This window comes from Mchenga conophoros, linkage group LG19 (genome assembly GCF_057382185.1).
Source record: "Mchenga conophoros isolate Kocher_MC1m ecotype Shallow Benthic linkage group LG19, M_conophoros_male_GT1.1, whole genome shotgun sequence".
In the NCBI taxonomy this organism is placed as follows: domain Eukaryota; kingdom Metazoa; phylum Chordata; class Actinopteri; order Cichliformes; family Cichlidae; genus Mchenga; species Mchenga conophoros.
In genome coordinates, this window is record NC_140544.1 from 23,834,895 (window position 1) to 23,851,810 (window position 16,916).

Sequence of the window (16,916 nt, forward strand, 5' to 3'; positions counted from 1 at the left end):
TGTTCCCAAACCACGATGTCATGTTCTGTGTGAGGATGCTCTCCACAGCGCCTGTATAGAAAATCCTGAGGATCTTTGGAGAGACCCTGAACTTCCTCAGTTGTCGTAGGTGATACAGGCGCTGCCTAGCCTTTTTGGTCTGGACCTGAATGTGGGCAGCCCATGTCAAGTCTGAGGAGATGTGCAGTCCTTTAAGATACTTGAAGGACTGCACCCTCTCCACTTGATGATGATAATGGGCTTGTAGTCTCTGTGCTGACCCCTTCTGAAGTCCACCACCAGCTCTTTGGTCTTGCCGACGTTCAGCTGGAGGTGGTTGTCCTGGCACTATGATGCCAGATTCTTCACTTCATCCATGTAGGCCGCCTCATCGTTGTTGGAGATGGCACCCAACACCACTGTGTCGTCAGCAAACTTCACAATGGTGTTGGAGCCATGGGTGGCCACACAGTCTGAAGTGTAGAGGGAGTAGAGCAGTGGCGAGAGGACACATCCCTGAGGTGCTCCTGTGTTGATGGTGATGCTGTTAGAGACGCATCCACCCAATGTAGATGTGTAAGCAGCCACCCCTGTATAGACTTGCTACATTATTACTGATTAAAAAAACAAACAAAGTAAAGGTTACATCAGGTTACACATAGTAAACTGATCTGGTTTGTAATTATGTCTGCAATGTGTCAAAATAAATACGTATGTAAGTGGCGTAAAGTATAGAAGAAGAAGAAGAAGAAAGTGTACTTTATTGGTCCCCGTGGGGAAAATCCCTCTCTGCATTTAACCCATTCACTCAGTGAAGCAGTGGGCAGCCACTGGGGAGCAGTGTGTAGGGACGGTACCTTGCTCAGGGGTACCTCAGGGTAGCTGTTCAGGGGAATCGTATTTCAGGGGAATAGTATTTCAGCTTGTGCTGAATGAAGGGGGAAACCGCAGAAAATGTTTCTCAATGCTTGAGTAAATGTACTTTTCACCCTGTCACAAGTTTGTGACATAATCAACAGAAGCTGTCGGCATATTTCATCACTCTAAAGGGATCATAAACCATTCCTGTGTATATTTTATCAGCAGGCTCGGCCTTTGGAGGTAATAATCAACCTAACCAGCTGGAGCATTAGTAGTTTCTGTTTTGCAGTGCTTTTTCTGCACAAACAAGTGTATTAAGCTGGGTCAGGATTGAGCAGTCACACTACAGTACACTGTTTCATGAATTATTGCCAATTAACCCTCCATTTCCCACCACCCACACCATACAGTCCCACTAGTATTTGTCTCAAAATGAAAACACATTACAAGTATACACAAAATTACCACAGAAACTTAATTCAGTGTTTATTTTACTGCATATATTTATATATACATAGACATATGTATTTAAGTTACAACATTAATTTATCAAAGCAAACAGGATCATATATAACATTGTACAGTTTTGAAAAACAGCCTCATTGTCAATGTTTGAGTAGCTCTTTATCCCCCCCCCTCCCCCCCTAGTTAGTCCCATGAAAAAACATAACAAAGTTAAAATTCTGTGCCCTTCATCTGCCCCGAAGTCATCATCTTCTTCTTGTTCTTCCTGGCTTTGTAGGAGAAGAGGAGCCAGGTGACAGCTGAACCAATCAGAAGGCCAACAACCGCCAGCACAGCAGCGAGCCATGCTTGCACAGTGTTAGGACACTTTGGATTGCCCGAGGCTTGTGGTGTGATGTCAGTTATGGGTGGTGTGGCTGTGACTGCAGGAGCCACACTGTTTATCTTTGTGAAGATGTAAGGATGTTCCTGGAACATATAAATAGGATGTCAAAGTTCAATTCCATAAACCTGTAAGAAAGCTGCAATAAGAAGTGCTTCTGCAGCTGATTCCTTACCTCAGTGGGACACTTGATTCTGTCTCTGCCATTTGAAAAGGCGTTATACGTCTGTTTTTCCCCAACTGGTTCCATCTAGAGACAAAACCACAAATGCATGTCTGTTCAGCATAAATTGCAGGGAGATGTTGTAATTATAAAGGCAAACAGTTATCCCTTTACTACCCACATTAAAAGACTCACCATGTTATTCCACACAGCTACAGCCATGTCAGCATGTCCCCGTTCACTGAAGTGGAAACAGTCCTGGGAGAAGTATGTGACATCAGGTTGGCCTTCCTGCACGAGGGAAAACACACAATCATCCCTGTTTGTGGGTAAAATGCATCCTGAGCACTGACAGACGTGTTACTGTCCGCAAACTAAATGTTTACATATAAATACATGTAGAGCGTAGTGGAGGGTGATGCGCACACGGAAGACTTACAGCATTGAAAGGTAAGATGGTGCTTTTAAAAAAAGGCTGGAGAACCACAGCAAAATCCTCTTTGTCGTCATAGCGACCTCCATCCAACAATTTTTCGGTTTCAGTCTGGGAGTAACAGATGGCTGATGTTATTAAGGTAATGTAACAATCCTGATTCATCAACACTTGTTCAGAATCAAACATTTTACTATCAAGGCTCCAGCCTGCTAACCTGGTATTCCCGATTGATTCGTTTTGCTTCTGCCAGCTCTGGTGAATTCTCTCCCGGGTCCAAGAAGCATCGGCAGACAAACCTGGGGATACACAGGGAAAAATCACTGATTTGTTATTCATTCTGGTATGAGGCAGTTGTGTCATACAATACAAATTATATCTGATATTCTAGTTTTTCTCAATAGACAGTGCAATGAAGAGGAGGGGATCTACAGGAAAGGGCCTCAGGTCGGAGAACCTCGGCTGTTGTATTTAGCCTTACAGCATATAGTCGCTTGCTCAATCTATCACCTAGACCTGATGTCTTATGACAGATTCCCTAGATATAGACGAGAAGTGATTTAGACTGCCTTGTAATCAATGGTCTTATTCATGAAAAGTTGCTTAGATTGATGAACATACTGTTGCACCACACTGCACCCTAGGGTGTCCTTATTGATCTTGCGAAGACCTTCAATTTCCAGGATCCCCAGCACGTTCACAATCGTCCTGGGAACCTACAATTAAAAAAAAAATCATAGAAGAGTGGAGCTAAAAAACTGGATGAACCCAAATATTTTTTTGGTTCAGAATCTCTTAAAGGTATCTTCACTTATGAGCTTACTATATAATATTATTCTTTTTACGTCAATAAAAATAGTCTCACCTCATTGTACAGCATGTCCAAGCTTGTCATCATATGATAGCTGTAGTTCTTAGGTGAGTGCATGGCCTGTAGTTTGGAGAGATGCAATCAATAAGGCTATTTATTAACACATGAACTTAGTTCAGTTCAGCCACGACTTTTTGCCCCACCCACCACACCCCATTAGTGTTTTCTTTTCTTTTTGTTGTAGCCAGCAGCATAATTAAGGCAGATATGAGGGGAATGTGGCCAAGTTTGAATCCACCAAGAGAGAGCCATGCAACATGTAAGAGCGCACTAGCAACAACTAACCCTAAGCTGTCACTACAGTCTCAGAGCTCATCTTAAATTGATGCTGCACTTTGATATTCTGCTTCAAAGCACAAACATTAAAAGAGAGACTACCCTGACAGTGGAGCTTGAGGGGTGTAATGGGAGAGGGGGTGTGGGGTGGGTTTAAAATGAGAAAGGAAAAAGCGGGAGCGAGCAAGACAGAGACAGGAAGAAGAGAGTCTCGGTTGACTTCTGTGTTGTTTATGCCTCTTAGAGAACAAGGCCTGTCACTGTGTTCTGTGTGCTTGTTCAACGCAGACATAGGCCGGGGTAGAGGAGGGAGGGGGTGATCTGTGTTGCAGGGCTAAAGCGACAGAATGTGCTTATTGAAAACAAACCATGTCTGCTCTCATCCCTGTCTGACACAATAAAACAATAAACGGGGGTGTTCACAAGGCTTAATTATTCTGCTCCAGTGCTTAGTTCCATTTGGGGAGTGATGATATCTCGAGAGGGCGTTTAACACCACTGGATGTTTAAGCACTACACTTGCAGAGGGAAATAATTTTTTCCCTTAGAAATGCCCTTCAAACCACATTTCCTGTGACGACTTAAAGCAACTCACCCGATCGTTGCAGTATTGACACAGGTCATTCCCTCCGATGAAGAGGGTCACAAGCTTCCAGTCGTTCTCAAAATCCACGGCCTAGTTTGATTGGTGGTGACAGATTCAGAGAGACAGGTTTAATTACATATGTTTTCCCGCAGAAAACGTGGCAAGGCTTGAGACAAGGCTACATTAAAAATCACTTGGTAATGCATGTTAAACTCACTGGGTCCTCTTTCATGGCATCAATAAGGCTTCTGACCTGTGCAGGGATTTGTCTGCATGGAATTGCACATAATTAGCCCATGCAATGCTTCCAAGATAGCATAGTAATAAAGCCGTTTATATATCTGATAACACGTCAACGTCAGAACTCACGATATTTTAGCGCCCGATACGGCCACATTGAAACCAGCCTCCTTTTTTCCTGTCCCCTTTGACATTCCTTGGACATCAGGATTAAACTTCTTAAGGATATCTAAAGTATGTATTATAAAAAAGTTAGGGTACAGAGTTTACTCAGTTAAAGACAAAATAAAAATTTTTGTCAGATTATTTCTGCCATCTAGTGGTGCTTATGTGCACTACAGTTCAACACAGGAGGTTTCTGACTTACTGGGTAATGTTGTGACAGTCTCAAGAGTATCATCACCTCCAATGCTAATAAAAAAAATAGGCAAACAAAGAATGTGTGTTTAGAATGCAACGTTTATACTTTATAATGTGCAAAGTATTGTTTTGGTCTCTCACCTCCACGACACTCCTCTGTACTCAGTACTTAGCTCCACCAGACTTTGTGATTTAGCACCAAAGGCGGCCTACATTTGGGAAAAGGTGATTTTACAGCTGAATCATTAACAGAATTCCCCTGTTTCAACCACTCTCTCATTAAGTTGATATTACTCTATCTGTTTATACATTAACTGATTTATAGGTACCTAGAAAAGGTGTGATGTAAATTATTACAGATTAATCTACTCGCTATTGGTCCCAGAGACCAAAAAATGTGCCAGTGAGTATTTTTCAGCTCTTAAGTACTTGAAAACAAAGAAAATCCGTCCTTTAGACAGTAACTCTGTTACTTTGTCTATTAGTGACGTGATTTATGAAATATTACAGTATTAATGGGTTTTTCTGGCATTCAGTTTTTATTGTAGAAGCAAGTACGTTTGATTTATTTAGAAACTTTGAAATAAATTAGATTTGCAAGAACTGAGAACAAACAGAGAAGAAAAAACAAGACGCATAAACCACAGGCAGATAACTGCATAGCTGCCAAATAGTTGACTATGGCTGTGAGAGGCAAATGAAGGATTTGGATGAAAAACAGTGAGCGGAAAATTTTGGGAGTTATTTAGAGGATTTATTCAGTTATGACAAAATTTCAGTCACGCTCTTGAGCTTACCGTTAAAGAGTCTCCCAGAGCAGCCACTACCTTGATGTCTGCTGGTCGCACCTTGTGAGCTATTAAAAAAGTCAACATGAGTATATTTGACATGTAATCACTGTATTTTAGAACTGAATTATAACACAGGATGAGCACCTGAAGTGGGCACAGAGTTGGACGGTGCCGTGTTTGAACAGGAGAAGTCACTCCCCCAGTTCTGTAATATGATAAAGATATATTTCATAATTAAGACTCAATCATTTTCCATTGTGCATAATGTAAATAATAAATGTTTGCCACAAGTGTTTGGGGGGTATGAAACACCTAAATTATAACCTACCTGGACTGGAGCAGGAGTGGGTGGTGGGCCTGGAAAGGTGTAGCCGCTATTAACAGCCGTCCTAATGAATGGGACTGTCTGTATTTGGAAAGAAAAATGGAAATTAAAAAAAAAAAAAAAGCTAATGAAAGCATAAAAGTAATAACATAATAATGCAGAATGTTGAGATTTAGATTCATTTTTACCTCAGAGGGACAAATCAAATCAACACCAGCTGTGAAGTTTTGTGTAGAAGTCTTGCTGCCCAGTGGCTCAAGCTAAAAGAGCATGAAAGTCGGTTACTTAGTATCAGAGAAGTTAAATAACAAAACAAAACAAAAAAACCCGCATGGAGAAAATTTTGATGTCATAATGGCCGTAGAAACTCCTACCATATTGTTCCACAGACCACGGGCCATGAGTGTGTGAGCTTTCTGGCTGAGATGAAAACAGTCAGGGGCAAAGTAAGAGCGATCGGGCCGGCCGTCCTTTTATAAAGAAGCCAAAGAAAGGAAGACATTTTTTTTGTCAAGTTAAACAAATTCCTAAATGAAAACAAAAATATTGTAAAAGTGTGGTGTTTCACATTTGTAAGACATTACCTGTAACTTGGGAAGAGAAAGCCCTCTAAGGAAGGGCTGCAGTATCACAGTGAAGTTACCATGCGTGTCATACCGCCCAGAGTCAACGAGCTGTTGCATGCCAACCTGAGAGGACAGACAGTCATAAGATGACCTCACAAGAATAAAAAGCAAATAAAGTTTTTGACTTTGCAGTGACAGTTATATTCAGTGGACAATGACATCATAATATCGCCCTCTTTAGCCTTTAAAAAGTCCACTTATTTGTTGTAGCAAGCTTTTAAACCTCAAGATAAATTCATTATGACCTCATGAAATTGTTTAAAATACAGAGGTGTCTTTAATTTTTAGTCATAATTATTCAGTTACTATACAATGCAGCTATTAAACCAAAGAAACAAAGAATCTGTTATTATAATTGAAATCTACTTTCATTCCTTAATAGACTGACTGTAGAGTCAGTCTATTTATGCCTTTGAAAATGCTGCTGTCAGGTTTAGTAAGCTTGAGAAATGTGTAATGCACATAAGAAAGCACAGAGAATTGTAATTATTTAGTTTATTTATTTTCTTTCTGTATTCATCTCTTATTTTATCACTTTACTCCAGAGCCATTATTGTAAGCAGTGGAGGAGTAAATTTTGTTTTTTTTCTTCAATTTTTTAAAATTGTACAATGACAAATAAAGGAACCCTGAACCTTGACATGTGGAAATTATGGAAAATCCTTCTTTTTAACTTCTTTCTCTTTCACACCTGGTAGCCTGTGTTGTAGGTCTCAAGCATCTCGAGTTCAGCTGATCCGTCTTTAGGACTCAGGGCACAGGAGCAAAACATACTGGAACATAAATGCACAGAGTGTCAATTAGTGCTTTACGATTTTTGGTCAAACTGTTTGTCCAACACAAGAAAATATTGCTTACTTTGCAAGCCAAGTTGGACACCCCAAAGTCGAATCACTGTGCAGATCACGTAGCTGTTTGACGCTAAACAGCTCTACCAGATTAACAACGGCACGAGGCACCTGGAAAGATTTCGACATTGAAAACATTCAGGGATACTGAATGGCTGTGGCAGCAAGGTGCAAGAAGATGAGAACATACTTCACGGTGGAGTATGTCTAGACCTTCACTGATCCGACGGACCACGTTCCTGGGTGAGTAATAGATCTGTAGGGGGGAAACAAAATCTCTATTACAAAAGATCCCAAGCATAAATGTGAAAAACAAATATCTGGTAAATTATTGAATTAGTTATTCCACTGAAACGTACAATTAAACTATTTTGATTATAATTTAAATGCCGAATAATTTCTTCTAGCTTCACTAATGCAGGAGTTGGCTATGATTACTTGTCTTTAATGATTATTTTGGACTGTTAATCAAGTAAAGCAAGCAACTTTTGAGGCTTTTGTCTCTGAAAGATTGTTATGATAATGAGGATAATTTTAAGTTGTCATTAAAATAATAAAATATTTTGGATGAACAACATGAAAAATATCTCTAAATTTGATTTCGACCAAAAATTGACATTTGAAATTTAAACTATATTTCTAACAGCTTTTTTTCTTCTAATTCAGCAGTTTATGGCAGTTCAATGGTATGAAACCGCCTGATTATGATGGCAAAGTAAGTAAGTACAATATATAAAACAACAAAGACAACATGTGGAGCGCTTACAGTGTCCTTGCAGTAGTCGCATATGTCATTTCCACCAATGAACATGGTGATAACTTTCCAGTCATTGTTGAAATCGATACGCTGGAGGACATAAGAGGTAAAGTTCTGTGTTTAATTTGTTCATTATTAACTTAAAGCTGTGACAAAATACACATGACACTGTGTCTGAATGTACACCCACCGGCCACTCTATTAGGTACACCTGTTCAACTGCTTGTTAAGACAAATATGTAATCTGCCAATCACATGGCAACAAATCAACATGTGGCCAAGGTGATCTAACTGAGTGTCAGAATGAGAAAGAAAGGTGATTTAAGTGGCTTTGAATGTGGTATAGTTGTTGGTGCCAGTTGGGCTGGTATGAGTATTTCAGAAGCTGCTGATCTACAGAGATTTTTACACACATCCACTACTAGTGTTAACAGAGAATGGTCCAATGAAGAGAAAATATGCCATGTTGATGCCAGAGATCAGAGGATAATGGCCGGACTGCTTTGAGATGATAGAAAAAGGAACTATAGCCACTTGTTACAACCAAGGTCTGCAGAAGAGCATCTCTGAATATACAACAAATCAAACCATGAAGCAAAAAGGGCTACAGCAGCATCAAAAGATCTCACAAAGTGCCACTCTTGTCAGCTAAGAACAGGAAACGAATGCTAATGCTTTATGAAAACATGGATCCATTCTGCCTGGTATCGACAGTCTTGGCATTTTCTTGGGTCGGCTTGTGCTCCAATCCAATAAACCATCTTTGTGATGTGGTCGAGCAAGAGATCATGGATCATGGATGTAAACCAGACAACTCATGATGCTGTCAATATGGAGCAAAATCTCTGAGGAGTGTTTCCAGCATCTTGTTGAATTCATGCCACACAGAAATAAGGCAGCTCTGTTGGGAAAAAGAGGTCCAACCTGTACTAGGAAGGTGTACCTAATAAAGTCCCCAGTATGCATATTTCTCCTGCAGTTATTGCTGACTTACCGAATCGCTTTTCATTTTGTCCACTAGGATGCGCGCCTGTCCTGCCATGTCACTAGAAATAGCAACAAATGTTATCTTTAAAACTTGCTGATTATGTTTTTTTCGTATAGCATGCTGCAAATCCTGCTAAGGTTGAAAGTAAGTACAAATGTGACTTACTCGCTCTTTGCTCCTGGAACAGCCTGATTGAGAAAGGCTTTAGCATCGTTCTGTCCACTGATTCCTGTAGAGAATCCAGTCACGGAGGGGGAAAACTCCCTCAGGATGTCTGAAAAAATGATTAGAAGTTAAAAAAAAAAACAACCCTCAAATAATGATTTAATTGTTATACTCTTATATTGTAATTTAGTCATTGTGACAGCATTTAGATTTCTTAAGTATACAAAAGTGCCCTTTCATTTTAGCAACCAAACTCATTTTGTTGATTCAGGTCATTAGATTGCATAAAAGATAGGCCTGTTCAAGCCTATATCCTTTAGTGATGGTGATGAGAACCACAATTTAGTTTAATAAGTGAAATACAACTACCATTTTTTCAACTTCAAAAACATGAGTGCAAAATAGAGACATACTGGCCAGAGTTGTCACAGTGGCTATGTTTTGGTCACCACCAACGCTGAAAGTTGCAGAAATTTAGTTAGTTTTATAAAGTAACTCTTCCAAAATGTAAACAAATTTGTATTTTAACTTGTCTTACCTCCATGACAATCCTCTGTACTGATTAAGCAGTAACAACAAGTTATCTGATTTTGCACCTACGCCATTGGCCGCCTGCAGGAAACATCAGATGCAAGACAATAAAAAGCCGGGCTAATAAAACCCAAAGGAATGAATTGGTTGGTCCTGCAAGGTACTATACCATAGGTGTTAAACATATGGCTCCTGGGCCACAACTAGCCTGCCTTGCATCCTATTCTACCCCAAATGTATAAAGATTGCAGAGAAGTCATTAATAACTGCAATTTTTCAAGAAAATCCAACGTGATTACAAAAAATTGTAAAAGTATGACAGTAAAAAAGTTAAAAACATAAAATCATAAAATACTTTTATGATTGTTTACTTCTAAAATATTTTTTAATGAAGGTTTTATGCCTTTTTAGATCTAGTGGGTCTGTAAATTAAGTGCAAATGAGAGATAGAGTTAATTATTTTTCTTAAGAATCAGACTGCTCACCCTTTCCTACCTTTGAAATTATTTGTTTATTAAATTTTAATGTTTTTGAAAATTATTAGTATTATCATTATTATCATTACCAGTAGTAGTAGCAGTAGTATTATTGATTTTACTGTTTGGACTCCCATTAGATGAAATTGGGCTGTAGGAGAAGGGAAACACTCACTGTTAGAGAGTCACCAAGCGCTGCCACCACCTTGATGTCTCCAGGTTTGAGCTCATTAACTGTACAGTGGAAAGAACAATGTGACTGAGCATGACTGGACTGAGAAACATATCCCTCAGTGTAGTAGTGGAATTTAAAAATCATTTCTCACCCGATGTGGGTACGGTGTTAGACTGGTTACGGTCTGTGCAAGGTATCTCGGTACCCATCTCCTAAAAAAATATACTCAGGTCAGTTTATCTACAGATTTAAATTATCTTCTTTACTTTATTTCTTTCTTTCTTTTCTTTCTTCTTCTTCTTTTTTTTTTTTACATATCTGACTCTTACTTGAACTGCTGCTTTGTTGTAAAATTCCCCCACTGTTTCAGGAGGGGAATTAATCTGTGTACGCAGGAAAGGACGCTCCTGGGATGAGAACAGAAAATTCACAGTTTTAACAGTTTAACATTGAATTTTATAACTTAAAAAGTCTACTCTATGAGATGAAAGCATAACACATTAACACTTCAAAGGCATTTTTCAATAGACTGCAGTGACTCACCTGGTTAGGGCAAGGAAAAGTTATGGCATTTCTGTCTGTAACCTTGGGCTCACTTGTCAGTGGCTGAAGCTGGAGAAGAAAAGGTCAATGAGTGGTTAAGATTTGGGGTTATATGTGCAGCTATTTTGCATCCAGCAGCCTACAAAGTACAATCCACTCATCTGTGCATTCAGAGTGAACAACATTGAGAGGAATCATCGTGTAGATAATCCCGTGAAGTAAATCATTAAATCTTTTGTCAGGCATATTAACACTTTAATCTGTGTTTAATCTGACACTTGTTATTTCTGGCCTTTAAATTGAAGGGATGGTTTTAATGTCAGAATAAAATGAATTTCTAGAAGTCTGCTGCTCTTTCACACTGCCTATTTTCATTTTATACATTTTCCTTTTTGCATCTAAGTGTGGTTTAAGAACTTACCAGGTTTGTCCAGAGTTGAATAGTCAACTGGTCAAGGCTAGACTGTGTGGAAGCACATTACATATGCAAGGTACACATTAGTCAGCAATATTTGATGAGTTGTTAATAAAGGAAAGATTATGCAACGTAGCTGATAGGAACAATGTTACTTACAGAGTCTGATTGGGGCTCAAGGATAGTGGGGGCTGAATGCAACATAACAGTGAAGTCTGCACCGTTGTTATTCCACTTTGGATTTTTGAAGACATGGCTCAGAGTATCCTGAAAACAAATCCCAAATAAAATAGTCAGTTAGGCAGGAAAATATGTCAGAGAGAAAAAAAAAAGGATGCACAGAAAATGCATTTATTTACAAGTAGTTTACCTGCAGTGCTTTCAGGAGAGTTGCTTTATATAGGCGTTTGGCATTACACTCACACGTGCTACAAAATTAAAAACAATCCTATAACTGTACATGCATAACACAGAACAGACTTGAAACATGTTTTACATGAGTTTTTAACACGTTGCTTTTGGTAGATTTTTATGGGAAACACTCACTTATCTTGCTGATGATATCCACTCCAGGTGACCACATGAACTAAAGTACGATGCAGCTGTAAGCATACACCCAGAGTGTTATTTTTGATTGCCAATCCATATGTTCATGGAAAAACTGAATCCAAAAAAAGGACCATACCCGTTTCTGCAGTATCTGCAGAGCTGCTTCCACTTCTTGCACTGCAGCCTCAATATCTTCTTCAACCTGAAGAACAAAGAAATGGCAACATTTTGTATTTTTTCCTTTTCGTCACATGCGGCACCAAAAATAGAGCCTCAGCAGAAATTAAACAAGAGATCTTACATGTGACGAACAGGCACATATGAAATCTGCGGGCACAAACAGCAGCACAAGCTTCCAGTCTTCCACCTGAAAGGACATGCAGTATAATGTATGAGTGTCTAAGTTATTTCTTTTTCATGCACACTTTGTTAGATTTGATTTTCTTGGATAACACAGTGCGCCTCAGTTGGGCGAATGCTTGCAGTTTATGAACTTAACCTGTCATTGTTCACATCTACCCAGAGAAAACGTAACAGTTTCCATCAATCTCACATTGACTTTCTGTTTCTGTTTGATGCTTTTGTTCATTCCTCTCGTTGTGCTTCATAGGATTTTATATATGACTGATTTTCACTCATGCGTTAAAATGTCTTAAATTAAAGTGGCCTCATTTATCAATACGTTTTTATGCCTGTGAAGCTCTTTGAACCTCTGTATGTGATATTGGTTATAAAAATGAAACTTAAAATTAACTAATAACTGTGGCATTTCACCACCAGAGACATTCCTGAATAACCATGACTGGGGGATTTAAATTAGTTAGTGATTATGGGAGTACCCAAGCACACCATGTCTCCTTGTTGAGATATCAAGCTGAGATTGATGTTTTAGTGAAAGTATCCTGTCATCTGTTTCATTTGTATTTATGTATATGCCATTGTTTTAATAGTGGATAAGCTCATTCACTGTAAAGGTCACAGAAACATTCAGATGTTTAAAATGCATAAATTAATATGACAGGGGTTAATTCTACCTGATGTGAAAGGGCGAGTGAAAGATCCTCGGCTTCTTCCAGTAAACTCCTGCAAACACAGAAACTCTCATGTAAAGAACCCTGCATCTGTCTTCTTAAACAGTATTTATCTGTAAAATGGGCATAATGTGTTTTACCTGGACTGTGATGAGCTCTGAGCTGATTGTTGAGCAATCACCGTGGGGTTAAACATGGACAGCAACTCTATTCAAACCACAAAGACATTACAGTGAAGACTGTGGTAGGCGTTAACACACAATAATAATGTACAGACAATGTACATTATGACATAGATGATAACTGACGATAAAAAGAAAGCTTGCTTTCTTTTATGTTCATGTGAAATCAGGGTCACTAACCAATGTTTATGGCCCCTATCTTATCCTTACAGATAAAGGAAACTATATGTTTATTAACCCTGACCTTGAACTGAACTATTAACTGTAAAAGTACATAAAACATAATCACAAAGGCCTTAATGATTTGATAAGCATTTTTTAAAAAAAGCTTTAATCCACTTGAAGTTGGCAGTGAAAGGTGAAATGATAAAGCAGGTTTATAGTGGTTAACTAAAACAAGATTAATGGTCAAGTTCTAGGCCTGATAACATAATAACATAAAGTAACAAAGTATTTTGGGAAAACAGTTTTGTGATTACAAATACTACATGTAAAAGTAATTTCAAAGGTTAACAGTTGATAACCAATGTGATTATTTATATTAGATTGCATTGTACATTTTTCATTTTATACATTCATCTCTTGATATTTGAAAATAGTACAACTGGCTGTAAATGAGACTTACCAGCTAGTCTACTGATAATTCTGGAGGCTTCATCCCTAAAAATGAAGACATACACATTGTATAAGACGGTGGTTGTGTTCAGTTAGGTTTACTTTTAAAGCCACAGTACGTGCTGACCCATTCAGTGTTCATTCTTCAGTATTACTTACATAGATTTGTGCTTTTTTTGTTTTGCAATATACCTGTTTGAATCTGGTATTCCCAAGGTATAAACAGTGGTGATATCAGTAGGTGTCAGAGCATGAACTGGTGTTGGAAAAGCAAGGAAATGAAATGTCAGCAATCTCATAATGCAACACTAGAAAATATATTTAAAAGCAGACCTATTATAGAAGGATGAAAGTAGTGACTAAGCGCCTTCAGGCAACTGTTGTTGTGATTTGATGCTATAGAAATAAAATTGAATTTTAACTCAGTGCCGTCACTGATTATGTCTGCAGGGAGCATTACCTGAAGAAGATGGAGACAAGTGCGGTGGTAATGGTGAGCAAAGTATGGACATGTACATTTCCGTCTGAATCACATAAAAAAGTCTGTACATTAGTACATTACAAGAGCAATATACAGATGATAGTATAAAATATGAATGTGCAGACAAAAAGGTGTGATAACTGGCAAAAAGTACCTCTTCTGTTTTTACTTTTGTCTGGTCGCCACCTTCAACACCATCTAGATGGGACGTAAGTCAAAATTAACACGTTTAAATTTCTAAAATACTGAAATGAAACCAAACCCATGAAATTAATCAGTAGAAGTTAGGCGGTTTATAAAAGTTGAAAATCTTAAATTAAAAAGAGTTAATTAGGTTAAAAAATATTAGCAGGTAACAATAAAAAAGTTGCATTTTTCTTATTTTAATTTTGTAAAACTCTTTGAGATTTTTAGTGAATAATCAACTAAATTAATGTTTGCGCACTCCAAATCTAAGCCAGGTGGAGAGATGACTGATTGGCAAAAAAACTCATTATATTTATTTGAGTTCTACTTTATTTAAAACAGAAAGATAAAGTATTAGCTTTGCTGGGATAGCTAATACACTCTCTCTGAGTGCCCTCATAGATGCTTCTCAGATTTTAAAATTGCAACTTAACAAGACTTCTGTGTAATTTACTACATTTGCATTTTCAACCCAAACATTTTATACTCAGTGTATAAAGTGTACATCAGCAAACACGAGATAATTCTAGTATAAAACACAGCTTAAACACAAGGCACTCTGTAAAGGAAACAATGCTGTCAAACTGGTCAAATTAGGTAAATCATGCATGAGCCAGCAGTGACCGCTCAGTCAAAAGATCATTCTGATTTCAGCTCATGCTGTGCCTTCTTGCCCTTAAAATTCGCTACATAAGTGAGCACATTAAAGTAGTCCAACCTGTTCAGTACTTACCTGAATATGTCATGCATAATCCAACAAGGATAGCCACAATCAGGAGCGCAGCTCGAGCCATGATGTGGTCAGAGTGTTTTCCACGCTGGGGAATTTGTGCAGTTCTTCCTTATTTACCTTTGAGACTCAGAGAACGAAACTCTCACTCGCTGTAAAAGTGCAGCATATCAATAAAGAGTGTGGAAAAGACCGGGATTCCAGAGAGAGCAAAGTTTTAAAAGGCAAAGAAGGGAGCCAGAGAGGAAACCCTGTCAAACAGAAAAGAAAAGAGTCCTCCCTGCTATGTTTGTCCTTTACACATCTGCTCTTATTCTCTTTTATAACCCCTTCTTATCAGTTTATCCAAATGACAATCGATCACATCCCTTTCTCTATCTCTACAGCTATAATTGTGCTGTGTCACCTGTTGGGACACATAAATCAAAGGACCATGAAATGAGTATCAGTTTTTGGACTTCGAAGTCAGAGATTAAATACCTTTATATAACAATGACTGGCATATTAGTGAATCAACTGAATGAATAAAATCCATATGTCGTGATTTTAGGTAATTTTTTGTGTGTAATTTGCTTATTTTAAACCAAATAACTATTCTGAAGTTAAAATTTTACCAGTTTCTGTTCCATTATGTCATGGAAGGGGTTTGTGGACACAATGACACATCGTGAGGATCACATTAGTGATTCACAGTAAAACTCACGTGGGTGTAAAGACACAACTAAGAAAATTATTTGCAGGTTTATAGTTTTCTAGCTTTCAGGGATGATTTCTGTATATTTTAAATATGCTGCCCCACAATTTATAGTTGGACTAATGCTTCACTTTGTCGGAAGACGGTTCTTAACCAATAATGATGAATGGGAGTTCCTGGTGTTGTATGTGTTTCACCCAGGTTATATAATTTTATGCTAACAACCAGCAAGTTCGCTTTTGGAGATGTTTTGAGATATGATTAGATTGCTAAATACTTTATGAGTTGTGTCCTTTGAGATGGCTGTGCAGATAGACCCGACCCTTGGAATCAGTGCAGGATAATCATCAAGCAAAACATTTTAGGTTTATAATGTTATGACATGTTGTATCAAAACAGGCATAAACAGCCAGGTTATAAATAAGGACAAACTGAATAACTAAGCAGAAAAAGATAAGAAACAGCTTCACTAGAGATCGGGACTTTTTTGATCTATGAAAAATGGAGCTAGTCCAGTTGACTGATATCTTACTTACACACACTACATATGTGTTACAACTGCTGATTTAAGGATGTTGCATTTTGGAGAGCCTGAAGGTGTATTGGGAAGGAGCTGAAAGAGCTAAGGTCTACAACTTCAACACAACTGCCTTCTTTTTTCATGTTCACCCAGTTCTCTCGCTGCTGCAGCTTCTCATATTCCATATCAGTGGAATATGGTAGCTATTGGATCTGCAGAAAAGTGTGACAAAGAAGGTGCTTAAGAAGTACAGCCTTGGAAAGACTCACAGCTTTGGCCAGCCGCTTGAAGAGATACACCAGAGAGATTGAAGGTGTTACAGAGTATAGCATGGTGGAAAAGGATGGAGAGAATCCCCCACTAAGCTTTTGGGTTGGCATTTCTTTAGATTTTGTTTTGTATTAATTGCATGCTTTGGTGTTTGTTTGTGTTTGATGTGAGGTGTGGGCCACACCCATGTGGGAGTGGAGATTCTACTCTAGTCCAGCTGCCAGCTATTTGGAGTTGAATACAGGGAGCAGCTGATTGGGGAGGATTGGAGCCCTTCTCTATAAAGGGGAGAGGAAACAGGAAGTAGGGGTTGTCGTTGTTTTTTTTAGTAGGACATTAGTGTAGCAGGGAAGCCTCGAAGATCCAGGATGAAGTGTGCACATTTTAATGGAAAAGATTTTT

At 38.5% G+C, this 16,916-nt stretch overlaps 1 protein-coding gene across 1 annotated transcript; it reads right to left on the reverse strand.

Moving 5' to 3' along the window:
• Positions 1 to 1,484: 1,484 nt before the first annotated feature.
• LOC146552329 (phospholipase B1, membrane-associated-like) lies at positions 1,485 to 15,338 on the reverse strand. The gene is made up of 43 exons (XM_085257376.1): positions 15,034 to 15,338; positions 14,269 to 14,312; positions 14,094 to 14,157; positions 13,826 to 13,889; positions 13,644 to 13,678; positions 12,977 to 13,043; positions 12,840 to 12,888; positions 12,107 to 12,172; positions 11,942 to 12,007; positions 11,803 to 11,858; positions 11,627 to 11,684; positions 11,416 to 11,523; positions 11,263 to 11,304; positions 10,842 to 10,910; positions 10,628 to 10,705; positions 10,450 to 10,510; positions 10,299 to 10,357; positions 9,655 to 9,728; positions 9,530 to 9,573; positions 9,117 to 9,225; positions 8,958 to 9,009; positions 7,973 to 8,053; positions 7,397 to 7,462; positions 7,217 to 7,317; positions 7,050 to 7,131; positions 6,317 to 6,421; positions 6,107 to 6,202; positions 5,921 to 5,992; positions 5,736 to 5,813; positions 5,552 to 5,612; positions 5,414 to 5,472; positions 4,758 to 4,825; positions 4,624 to 4,667; positions 4,386 to 4,485; positions 4,234 to 4,285; positions 4,026 to 4,106; positions 3,149 to 3,214; positions 2,905 to 2,999; positions 2,501 to 2,582; positions 2,290 to 2,394; positions 2,046 to 2,141; positions 1,863 to 1,937; positions 1,485 to 1,773 (listed from the first exon to the last, which is right to left on the reverse strand). The coding sequence occupies exons 1-43, from the start codon at positions 15,092 to 15,094 to the stop codon at positions 1,516 to 1,518; spliced, it is 3,249 nt and encodes a 1,082-aa protein (XP_085113502.1). The 5' UTR covers positions 15,095 to 15,338; the 3' UTR covers positions 1,485 to 1,515.
• Positions 15,339 to 16,916: the final 1,578 nt, after the last annotated feature.